The sequence below is a fragment of the Rhinopithecus bieti genome, unplaced genomic scaffold, assembly GCF_001698545.2.
Source record: "Rhinopithecus bieti isolate Rb0 unplaced genomic scaffold, ASM169854v2 scaffold_35538, whole genome shotgun sequence".
Lineage (NCBI taxonomy): Eukaryota > Metazoa > Chordata > Mammalia > Primates > Cercopithecidae > Rhinopithecus > Rhinopithecus bieti.
Window position 1 is genome coordinate 2,364,876 of NW_016815913.1, and position 12,617 is coordinate 2,377,492.

General features: G+C 35.0%; 1 protein-coding gene across 2 annotated transcripts in view; it reads right to left on the bottom strand.

Moving 5' to 3' along the window:
- The window catches only part of TRPC4 (transient receptor potential cation channel subfamily C member 4), a 238,528-nt gene that overhangs the window by 111,507 nt on the left and 114,404 nt on the right, over positions 1 to 12,617 (bottom strand). For both annotated transcript variants that reach the window (XM_017854166.1, XM_017854165.1), the window contains one exon: positions 3,666 to 4,184. In XM_017854166.1, coding sequence (XP_017709655.1) covers positions 3,666 to 4,184 — 519 coding nt within the window. The remainder of the gene's footprint in view (positions 1 to 3,665; positions 4,185 to 12,617) is intronic.

The following is a 12,617-nucleotide window of genomic DNA, read 5'->3' on the forward strand; positions in this document are numbered from 1 at the left end:
ATAATTCTTCTTTCTATGATGCTGCTGCTTAGAAAGAATATATAAAATGAAAATGTAAAAATATATATGGCATGCAATTAACACAGAGCTTTCCCTTTGGATGAGATTAGAGAAGTACCAGAACAAGTCTGCAATCAAATCCTGGCAACATTAATTGTTTTAATATGTTGATTCATAAGGAAACTGTTATTAGGAGATTAACCTAAACAGTGCAATTTATTCAGGCAGGGAACCATCCAGATCTAAGAGCACCTGTGACTTCATTCAGGTGCATTCATCACCTAGCACCTTCTGTGTGTCAGGGGCTACAGTATGACTGGTGAGTAAGATGGATGTGTTCCTGACACCGCCTAGAGGAGGAGATGGAAAAGTAATAACACAATGCAATATAGGGTGTGTATAATGAGGACATTTATCCAAGAGAATCTACGGAGGGGTTTGCTTCATAGAATGCTTCCAGGGTGAGACAAGACGTGAGATGATCTTTAAAGAGTGTGCAGGACTTAGCTATGTGAATGAAGGTCAATAAGAAAGCATTCCAAATCCTGAGAGATGGACTAAAGACAAACCTCAGACTTGTTTAGACCAAATCAAGGAAAACTTTTGGTAAGAAAGATATGAAGCAAGACATGCTAAAGCAGAGTTTTCTTTAAGGCACATGATCTTACTAGAAAACCCTTAATATTTGAGTTTAATGATTTCTGAATAACTTAAGAATACATGCTGTAAAACACAACTTATGATTTTAAAAGATATATATGAAAGATACGAAAGTAAAATCTTATTCCTGAATTTTTTAAATTATGCTATCAGTTATCCAATGTTACTTTGCTTTGGGAAAATCATCAATCTGAGAAAAATATGCTCTTTGATAGTAAATGCAAGATACTCCAGAACAACTGTGTAAGAATTTCATTTTCATTTTTTTCTCCATTGAAATTTCAAAACATTTTGAAAGGAAAAAAAAATACCATATAATGTCTTTTAAAATTGTATCTTTTGGGGAGGATTGCTTGAACCCAGGAGTCTGAGATCAGCCTGGGCAACATAGCAAGACACCATATCTACAAGAAAATTATCTTTTAAAAAATAGCACTAATTCTTATTTTTTTGTTACATGCTAGATGTTTTTTGCTATCTTTTATCTTGTGTTATTAGGCCCTATCACCCTTCCATAACTTCATATTAGCAAGAATACAAACATCTTGAGAAAAGTGTTAGAAATTATCAAATGTCTTCCATTGCTTTGCTTCTTACATACTGAAGATGGGATTAGAGTTATGGCTTTTTCATAGGTTTTGACATTGAATGCACTTTTTATATTTATAACATATACAGAAGAACATAAGCAAAGAAAACATGTTCGGAAAGGAAGAACATTTTTAGTGGTTCAGGAACAAAATGAAGAACATACATTCAATGTTTTATTGTCTCTCCTAATAGACTATAAGCTGTATGAGATCAGAGACCTGACACCAGGGAATCCCAAGTGCCCCGTGCGTTGCCTGGAATGTGTTCTGTGAAATATATGTTGAAAGAGTTATTAAGGAAATTAATGCATGACCAAAGTGTATTAAATGCTTTTTAGTTAAAAATATAAATATAAATATGCAAGAAATTCAAATTACAATTTTTATCTCCAACAACTCTTTGACAGGAATTTGGCAGCGCCAGTTAATGCAATATCATTGACAGCATTCTGTTATGAGGATATGGTAAAGGAGTTTATGAATATTTTGTTCCCAGGCTTTCACAAAAGTTATTGTGGCCAAAGACGACACTAAATCAGCTCTGATGGCATGACCAAAATGAGTGCAGGCAAAAAATAAATCTGAGTTCCTTCACTGGCTGCAGAGAGACCTAAAGAGCAACAAGTGAGCAGAGCAGGCTGCTTCTGTGTTTTCTGTTTCATTTCGTGAATTGCACATCTTGGGAACTTTATTCCATTTAACGTTTGTAGGATAATGTTAACACTGAACAGCTATGGCATAAGAGAAAATCTTTGCAATCATCGTGTCGATTCTTTAAACCCCTTCTCCAAAGAAAAATTAAATAAAGCAAAGCATACCACTGTGCTAATATGGATTTAGGCCACATCAATATCTCAATATCGTTCAAGTCTAAAGCCTATAATGACTTCTTATCTTCCCATTTACCACTTTGAACATCTTTCATCCATATATCTTGTCGTTGTGCAGTAAAATTATTCTAGTTCCTTTAAAATGTTAGATCTCTGAGTCTAAAACATAAAAACCTAAGAAAATGAGTTAATACTGCTGACATGGACTCAAAATAGCAAAGGTGATTTTATAGTTAGAGGGAACGGACGCAAAAGAAGCTGTTCACTTCACTATTAAGGAAAAAGTTCATTTCACCTTGTTTCTGGCTCCCATAACAACCAGATCAGCTTCACTAATCACATAACTAGAGGAAAAAATTGAGAAAGCAAATTCAGGTATCTTGAGCCTTGAGTATTTAGTGAGTAGCAACAGACAAAGCAGCCAGGGCTTACATGGGATCATCAAGGCCGAATTCAAGAGCAACTGAGTACATTTTACAATTCAGAAGTCTTTTACTTTTTCTCTTTGGTTTTTCATCTTACATAGCATTTCTAAGTATTGTTCTGGAATAGAAAATTCCTATCATTTAAGGGTGAACAGAGAACGAATATTTTCTTCAGATAGAAGTAAACAGTCTTTTGAGAACTCACTCGAACACAAAGCAATTATGCTGTATGATTAAGGGTAAGAGGTATGAGATTATGTTATTTAATACAACATTTTTAATTTATGGACATTTTACAATAAATTTATTACTCCCTTACAATGAACTTATTTGGTTTCTTATTCCTGACAAATCAAAAAAGTGAGCAAGACATGAGAAAAGTTTTAGTACTTACATCTGCTATTGTACTAAAGTATTTTATTTTATTAAGAATTTATAATAATGTATTTATTGATATAAATAAAACAATACTATATAATTTACTAAGAGTCTTCACACATCCACATATTTCACACTTCCTAAAAGCCTATGAGGAAAATGTTGTCTATGTATACAGCTGTCCCCAAGCACCTGTGGGGGACTGGTTCCAGGACCTCATGCAGATACCAAAATCCATGGCTGCTCTAGCCCTGCAGCAGTTGACCCTACAGGACCCATAGATAGGAAAAAATCAGCCTTCCATATCTGAAGGTGCCACATCCTATAAATGTTGCACTTTCCATCCACAGGTGATTGAACCCAAGGATGCAGAACCTGCTGATACAGAGGGCTGATTATATATATATATTAAATCCATTAAGCAGGTGAGAATACTGAAGCTTAAGGAAATCTGTCTGTGACCCTCTAAAGTTACAAGACTTATGAATAACAGAGCCAGAAATCTCAGTCTGGACATACTAAAATTCATTAGCTTTTCCATTATACCATACTCGATGTGTACATTTTAACACAGAGGCCAAAAACATCAATTATTAAACCATTTATTACTACTCTTCAATATGATTCATAATTATTAATCCAGCAGACAATAAATGTCATCCACTTACAGCTGAATAGAAAATGCTCTAAAACTCAAAACTAATTTTGTCAGTAGCAGTTTGCTTCACTGTGTGTGATTAAATTCTATGGCATTTTGATGGATCAAGTCTGGCAACACTCACCTCTTTTTGACGGTACTTAATGGCCAATTTTAGTCTTGCAAGATCATTTCCACTTTGTTCTTCTATGAGACTATTGTCATCTCGGTAATTAAGAATGATTTCCAGTTCTCTGGAACTTCTTGTCTGATCCAGTAGGTCCTTAGCAAATTGTTTGCACTGCCGTGACAGCTCTTCATACTCCGACTTGAATTCATTTTCCACCTTGCTCAGTTCCTGAAGCTCCCAACTTAACTGAAAGGCTGTGAGAAAAGGATCTTCGCTTGACAGTGCAATGAGAGAGGGACTGGCCAAGGCCTTGTAGATGTTGAGTCTGGAGCGGGAGTGACGGAGGCTGTCCACATCTGAACTGGACACGCATTCCACACAGTTACAGCGGACCTCGTGGGGTCGAGGCACTGAGACTCCTTTCTGAACCAAGAGTTTTATTATCTCATAATTGTTTGTATGGGCTGCCAAAATGATTGGTGTAATGTCCGGAGTGAATTCAGAGAACTGCTTATCAAGGAGTATAGGAGGCACCTAAAAAAAAAAAAAAAAGGCAGAGGTGATGAATATTTATTCACTTGTTCAAGCCCATGAATTTCATATACCATGCTACAGCAATATGGAACGGGGTTCATATGCCTTTGGCCAGTTTTTTGTTTTTGTTTTTGTTTTTTTTGCAGGAGAGATATGGCCTTTTCCCCTACAAAAGACAAGACAAAATTGGGAAAAAACTTTCCAATATGATACATTATTCTTTTCTTAATCTGAGTTATGACATTTTACAGCATTTTAAAATAGGTGGTTATGGAAACTCTTTACTTGATGAAAGTCTTTCTTTCTTTTAAATAAGCCCAACTTGTTTTCTGGCTGACAACCTTTGCTTTGGTTTCTCAGAGATGTTGACGTCCTAAATAATCAAGAAATACACTCAAAAACAGCTAATGATTTGTTTTAAACCCAAGCTCTTTCTCTGCAGTAGAAGTCCTTTAATTCCTCAATTAGGTCTTGTCTTTTGTTTGTTTTTACTGTGTTTTAGCTTCTGCTTTCCTATCATTCAGCCTAGTGACTAAACATGGCAATAAAAATAAGTGGGCTGGCCTCATGCTTCCTCATTTCATCTGTGCTTTTCGGGTATATTTTCCAGATGACAAGAGGTTCTCCATAGCTAGCATTACTGTTTTATTAGAAATAAGCCAAGCATTGAGTCAAGTCAGCAGTGTGAATTCCACTGTCAGGTCACCAATGTGTTTAGGCACGACTTCCTTTGGGTTATGCTCTAGGGATGGTAATGATGAAAATAATAATAGCTGCTATTTAGTAAGCATCTGCTAGGTACATTAACCCTCACCCTTTATTATTCACATTTGATGGATGTAGTTCCTCAGTGAGTAAGTAGAAGGCCTGCAATTTGACCTGCAATTTCCATATACTTTAAAGACCTTATATAATAAACACAGATTCACCTGTCTGACACCCAAGCCTGAGTGAATTGCACTGCACTATGTTGCTTTAGCACTTTCAGTTTTTTATTTTTGATGGCACAAAGCCATGGAAGCATTTATAAAAAGTAAATGCTACATAAGGGCAGTTAAACAGGCATGGCAGAAAAAATGATGATGCACATCACATTGAAATATGCTGCTGGAAAAATGAAGGAAACCACAAAAAGATCAGAGGAAAACCATGTGGAGGAAAACGACACTCATGACGACACTTCACTAATGCTACTTTTAAATATAGGTACATTTTTATATGTGGATAATTACATACATTTTAAAGTCATCTGGCCATATAGGATATCCCTTGGTTTCACCAGAAACATTAAAGATAATAGGAATGAAATGTTCTGTTTAAAATTTCCTTTACAGAGGTATGCAGTTATTTAATAGTGAAGATGATAATAAATACTTTTTGAAATGTGCTTGTGAATACTAGGGTGACCACACTGCCTGTTAAGATAGTGTTTTACATTTGTGCACTTTGAGGTCACTATGAAGGTAAATAAAGACTCCTTGGTCACAAGCAGTGCAATCTCGTATCAGTAAATCTGATAACCAAGATGGCTCCTGAGTGATTAAGGTTTGTCAAGTGGATGTAGTGTGCATCTGCCTGACAAAGTGAGAATTCACGTCCCAGGTAAGACCGAGTGGGACAACTCGAGATTTCATCGTGCTGTTCAGAATGGTACAAAATTTACAACTTGTGTATTGTTTCTGGAATTTTCAATTTAATATTTTTGGACCACAGTTAAGTGTTGGTAACTGAAACTGATGAAAGCAAAACTTTGGATATGAGGGGACTACTGTACTTTTAGTGTTTTCTATGGCAGACAATGAGGGAAGACAAAACAATGTAACTAAATAATTTCCTACATTAGATGTATATTTAAGTGACAGATGTAATTTGCAGGTAATTTCTGGATTCAGTACAATTTCATCTTGTATTTCTATGCTTTTTAAGCTGTTAAGAATTTAAAATGTATTAACCATAAAATATATCTTTGTAGAATATTGCAGAAAGTTTTATTTTAAAATTAAGTATAATATATCCATACAGAATAGCACACATTTTTTTTCAAAAAATAACAGTGTAAAAGTATTAAAGAGAGATATAGTAAGTTTATTAAAATATGTAAGAATATACCAAGAATAAATCTGTTTGAGTTTTAATATTCAATAAACCATTGCATATTTTAATTTTTAAAAATATAAAAACATTTATAACTATAAACATATCTAATTTTTATCTCTTATGAGAAACTTTATTTTTGAAAATGATTTTTGAGTGGAACTATTCTATAGATCCACTCATAAGAATTGATTGGTCAGTAATGATATGGTTTGGCTTTGGGTCCCCACCCAAATCCCATTTTGAATTGTACCCCTCATATATAGAGGGATATAGTTGGTGAGCAGTGATTGGATCATGGGGACGACTTCTCCCATGCTGTTCTTGTAATAGAGAGTTCTCACAAGATCTGGCTGTTTGATAAGTGTCTGGTACTTCCCCCTTCTTTCTCTCACTCTCTCCTGCTGCCATGTAAGATGTGCCTTGCTTCCCTTTTGCCTTCTGCCATGATTATCAGTTTCTTGAGGGCTCCCCAGCCATATGGAACTGTGAGTTAATTAAACCTCTTTCCTTTATAAATTACCCAGTCTCAGGTAGTATCTTTACAGAAGTGTGAAAATGGACTAATATAGTAAATAACTATTGTTAAATTATATACTCATAATTATTTTAGAGCTTACTCTTACTCTAAAATGTATTCTAAATGTAACATTATATGTTGTCTTTACCACTAATTGCCTGGCACCCAGCTGGTCATAGAGTGTTAGACATCAGGAACTGATTGTCTTAGCTGGACTCCACGGGGGACTCTGCTGGGACCGTGACTCAGCCAGGCAGGCAAAATATTAATATTTATCTAGGTCTCAGGAGACAGGTTTGCATCCTCTCCGATTGCATGAAGACAATAAAAACCAAACAAAAGTGTTTTAAGAAAATAATTGCCTGTTATGGAGTACTAACTACAAGCCTACATCAATTATTACATGGTTTTTGAAAGCCTGAGTTTTTCTTATTCTCTCATCACTTCTACATTTATTATATTGCATTCTTCTACGTATGAAAGTTCTCCCTCTTCTCCTTTTTGTTGTTGGATATTGCTGTGACCCCATGAATTCTTTCTTTTATTTAATATATTATGATTCATTGCTGTCACTATTCATTTTATGCTTGTTATTAAAGTATAACATACGTATACTAAAATGCATAAATATTAATATACAGCTTGATGACTTTTAAAAATCTGAACATGCTTAGGTAACACAACCCAGATTAAAACCTAGAAGAGTGCCTGCACCTCACAAGCCTCCCACTTGTTACTCTTTTCAGTTACTACTTTTCTCAGGTATACCCACAGATTTAATGGTTATCAGTATAAGTTACTTCCACACACTTTTTAAATTTTATATAAATAGAATCACAAAATATGTGCTTTTTTATGTCTAGCTTTCTTTGTTCAACTTTAGTTCTTTGAAATATATTCCTGTTATTAGTAGCAAAAACTGTTTTTTCAATTCTGCAAAATACTTCAATTTCTATTTTATTTCATTTCATTGTTGATGACATTTTTGTGGTTTGCAGGCTGGGGCCATTAGGAATATTGCTCTTATGCACATTTTATTTCTGGTTTGAAAATGAGAGGAAAATGTACATGTATATTGATCCTGCATATTGGGATAGAATTTTCTTGTCACACAGTTTTCTTAAGCTAAACTTACACCAACTTGTCCGGCCACCACAATTATACTTGGTTTTATTTATTATATTTATGCCATATACAACTAATTTCTTATTTATTATGAGTGTTGAATTTTGTCTAATGCCTTTCCTGTTTCAATGGATATAATCATATAATTGTCCTCCTTAGTCCTAAAAGTATGGCAAATTATATTAACACGTTTCTGAATATTGAAACATTCTGGCCTGAAATTATTCCCACATGGTCAAACGCATAATGTTTTTACTTTGGCAATTTTTTTTAAATTTTGTTATTATTTTTGTATTTTAAGTTCTGGAGTACATGTGCAGAAGTGCAGGTTTGTTACATAGATATACATGTGCCATGGTGGTTTGCTGCACCCATCAACCCGCCATCTACGTTAGGTATTTTTCCTAATGCTGTCCCTCCCCTAGTCCCCCACCCCCTGGCAGGCCCCAGTGTGTGATGTTCCCCTCCCTGTGTCCATGTGTTCTCATTGTTCAACTCCCACTTATGAGAAATATTTTGGAATCGATTTTCCTAAGTGAGATGGATTTCTAATCTTCACTGTGCTGTCTTTATCAAGTTTTGGTATCAATGTGAAGTTTTCTTCATTAAAAGAATAAGAATGCTTTCCTCCTGAATGTAATCTACCAGTAGCTAACTGGTCCAGGTTCTTCCTCAGTTTTAAAACACAGGAACAATGGAGGACCAAGCAGAGTTGATGGACAGGGCCCAGCTATTTCCACCCAGCATAGGACATGGCTCATTAGGCAGCCATATCCTCTGGAGCTCCTGTTTACAGTGGCAGGAACATTCTTCCGCTCTGCATCATGACTTCCGCTTCTCCGTCCTGCTTCCTTTGCTTTTAATTTCAAAGACGCTATTCAAAATATATACAAATGTAGGAAAATGTACATTTTATTTTTGCTTTGAAAATGAGAAAAGAAAGAGAGAGAGAAAGAAAGAGAGAGAAGGGTCTGATAAAAGACTTCATGGTTAACCAGCTAATAGAATAGAAGCTTTAATAAAGGAAAGGGGAACCCTATGGTTACTATAAAATTATTAATATAAAATGTAAACCATCCTAAAGGAAAAGATGGGTCTTTGGGATCTTCAATTCTTTCCCTCCACTACTGCAAATGTGGTTTTTCTAATATAGCAACCTCTTCAGGCAATTCTCTTTCTTAAAATGTTTTAAAATTACTTTGATCCAATAATTTATTCATGTATTGAATCAACAAATATTTACTGAGTCTATTGTCTGGCACTGCATTAGATGTAGAGAATTAAGAAAAATGAAGATAAAGCAGTTCAAATCCTCACAGAGATGACTGTGGTATTTGACAGAAAAGTAGAACACAGATTTCCTGTATCTCCCAAGCAAACTGAATCAAATGTTTATTTACTTCAAATCCAACATCATGGTAGGTATCAAGAGAAATACACAGAAAAACAAGAAATGAGTACATGCAGTGTCACATCAGATGATAACCAAATTTTAATCTGAAACTTTCAGTTCTGAAAATTTGCTAAGTACTTTCCAAAATCTCAGGGTACTTTTTCTGCTTTATATATATATCCTATATTGGACTGGCAGAGTTAGAATACAACAGTAACTGTAGAAATCTGCTATAAGCCTTAGAACATAAAAATTATTTGCTAAATACAGTTTTTTTTTGTTCGGTACTAACAAGAATACGGTAGTGCCCAACATTTTACTTTCCTTAGCAAGAAGCGAATAATTGACATACTTGGAGCAGAAAACTGCAGATGCAAACTGTTCTTTTGGAAGTGTTAGAACATTCAGGCTGCCATTCTTTTTCTACTTGGCAAAGTGCCTAGCAGATAGGTGGTGTTCCATAGATGACATATCGACTTATTCTCCACACAGGTGACTGCCATTTCCGTAGGGTGAAGCCACTAAATCAGATTTCCAAGCCTTCCAATTGGAAACTGAGTCAATCTCAGACGACAAGGAAGGGCAGATCACAGATAGTGAAACAATGCAAGCTAAAGTGACCCCCTCAAGATTTTGCTCTCAGGAATGAATCTCTCTCTAGAAAGACCAAAACACCACTTCTGTCCCCCTCCCCCTCCCAGACCCTTTTTCTTTGCTAAGTTTTCCTGGCTCTCCTTTCAAAATGTCTAATGTTACAGCCCTTCATTTGTACACAAATGGTCTTTGGGGTATATAGAGACTTAAATTCCCCAGTCCTTTTCCCTACATGGCTGGTACATTTAGCTAGATGGCTGAACATTATTTCAGATGTTATGTCCCAGGATTACAGATTTGCAGGTGCTCAAACAAAAAAGAAAATAAAGAAAATAACTTCACTAAATCTTATAACAATAAATCAGGTCACTTTAATGCCTTTCAATTAATTAACAAATAATTACTATACATGAGCAATGTACAAGGCAATGTGCTGGTGGTAAAAGATGTGTTTTGCCCTCTAGAAACATAATGGAAATTTCCTCTCTCCCTAAACACACACACACACACGCGCGAGCGCACACAGTGTAATAATACTATACAAATGATTTTTTTTTTTTTTTGAGACGGAGTCTCGCTCTGTCGCCTAGGCTGGAAGTCTAAAATATAAGTCATTTGACCTCAGAAACATTTAGAAAACCCAGAAAATGGGCTTACTGCCCCTTTGTCATGCTTCGTTTTCAACACAGTCTATTTTCTATCTCAATCCCTCTCCTTTGCTTTATTCAATGTCTCCCGTATGTACTCTTTCTCTTTCCTTTTGTGGTTCCATTGTTACAAGTGAAGAGCACATTTTTCTAACACATAAAATAAATAGGCCATTGTAGGCACTCAGTAACTATTANAAATATGTAAGAATATACCAAGAATAAATCTGTTTGAGTTTTAATATTCAATAAACCATTGCATATTTTAATTTTAAAATATAAAACATTTATAACTATAAACATATCTAATTTTATCTCTTATGAGAAACTTTATTTTGAAAATGATTTTGAGTGGAACTATTCTATAGATCCACTCATAAGAATTGATTGGTCAGTAATGATATGGTTTGGCTTTGGGTCCCCACCCAAATCCCATTTTGAATTGTACCCCTCATATATAGAGGGATATAGTTGGTGAGCAGTGATTGGATCATGGGGACGACTTCTCCCATGCTGTTCTTGTAATAGAGAGTTCTCACAAGATCTGGCTGTTTGATAAGTGTCTGGTACTTCCCCTTCTTTCTCTCACTCTCTCCTGCTGCCATGTAAGATGTGCCTTGCTTCCCTTTTGCCTTCTGCCATGATTATCAGTTTCTTGAGGGCTCCCCAGCCATATGGAACTGTGAGTTAATTAAACCTCTTTCCTTTATAAATTACCCAGTCTCAGGTAGTATCTTTACAGAAGTGTGAAAATGGACTAATATAGTAAATAACTATTGTTAAATTATATACTCATAATTATTTTAGAGCTTACTCTTACTCTAAAATGTATTCTAAATGTAACATTATATGTTGTCTTTACCACTAATTGCCTGGCACCCAGCTGGTCATAGAGTGTTAGACATCAGGAACTGATTGTCTTAGCTGGACTCCACGGGGACTCTGCTGGGACCGTGACTCAGCCAGGCAGGCAAAATATTAATATTTATCTAGGTCTCAGGAGACAGGTTTGCATCCTCTCCGATTGCATGAAGACAATAAAACCAAACAAAAGTGTTTTAAGAAAATAATTGCCTGTTATGGAGTACTAACTACAAGCCTACATCAATTATTACATGGTTTTGAAAGCCTGAGTTTTCTTATTCTCTCATCACTTCTACATTTATTATATTGCATTCTTCTACGTATGAAAGTTCTCCCTCTTCTCCTTTTGTTGTTGGATATTGCTGTGACCCCATGAATTCTTTCTTTTATTTAATATATTATGATTCATTGCTGTCACTATTCATTTTATGCTTGTTATTAAAGTATAACATACGTATACTAAAATGCATAAATATTAATATACAGCTTGATGACTTTTAAAATCTGAACATGCTTAGGTAACACAACCCAGATTAAAACCTAGAAGAGTGCCTGCACCTCACAAGCCTCCCACTTGTTACTCTTTTCAGTTACTACTTTTCTCAGGTATACCCACAGATTTAATGGTTATCAGTATAAGTTACTTCCACACACTTTTAAATTTTATATAAATAGAATCACAAAATATGTGCTTTTTTATGTCTAGCTTTCTTTGTTCAACTTTAGTTCTTTGAAATATATTCCTGTTATTAGTAGCAAAACTGTTTTTTCAATTCTGCAAAATACTTCAATTTCTATTTTATTTCATTTCATTGTTGATGACATTTTGTGGTTTGCAGGCTGGGGCCATTAGGAATATTGCTCTTATGCACATTTTATTTCTGGTTTGAAAATGAGAGGAAAATGTACATGTATATTGATCCTGCATATTGGGATAGAATTTTCTTGTCACACAGTTTTCTTAAGCTAAACTTACACCAACTTGTCCGGCCACCACAATTATACTTGGTTTTATTTATTATATTTATGCCATATACAACTAATTTCTTATTTATTATGAGTGTTGAATTTTGTCTAATGCCTTTCCTGTTTCAATGGATATAATCATATAATTGTCCTCCTTAGTCCTAAAAGTATGGCAAATTATATTAACACGTTTCTGAATATTGAAACATTCTGGCCTGAAATTATTCCCA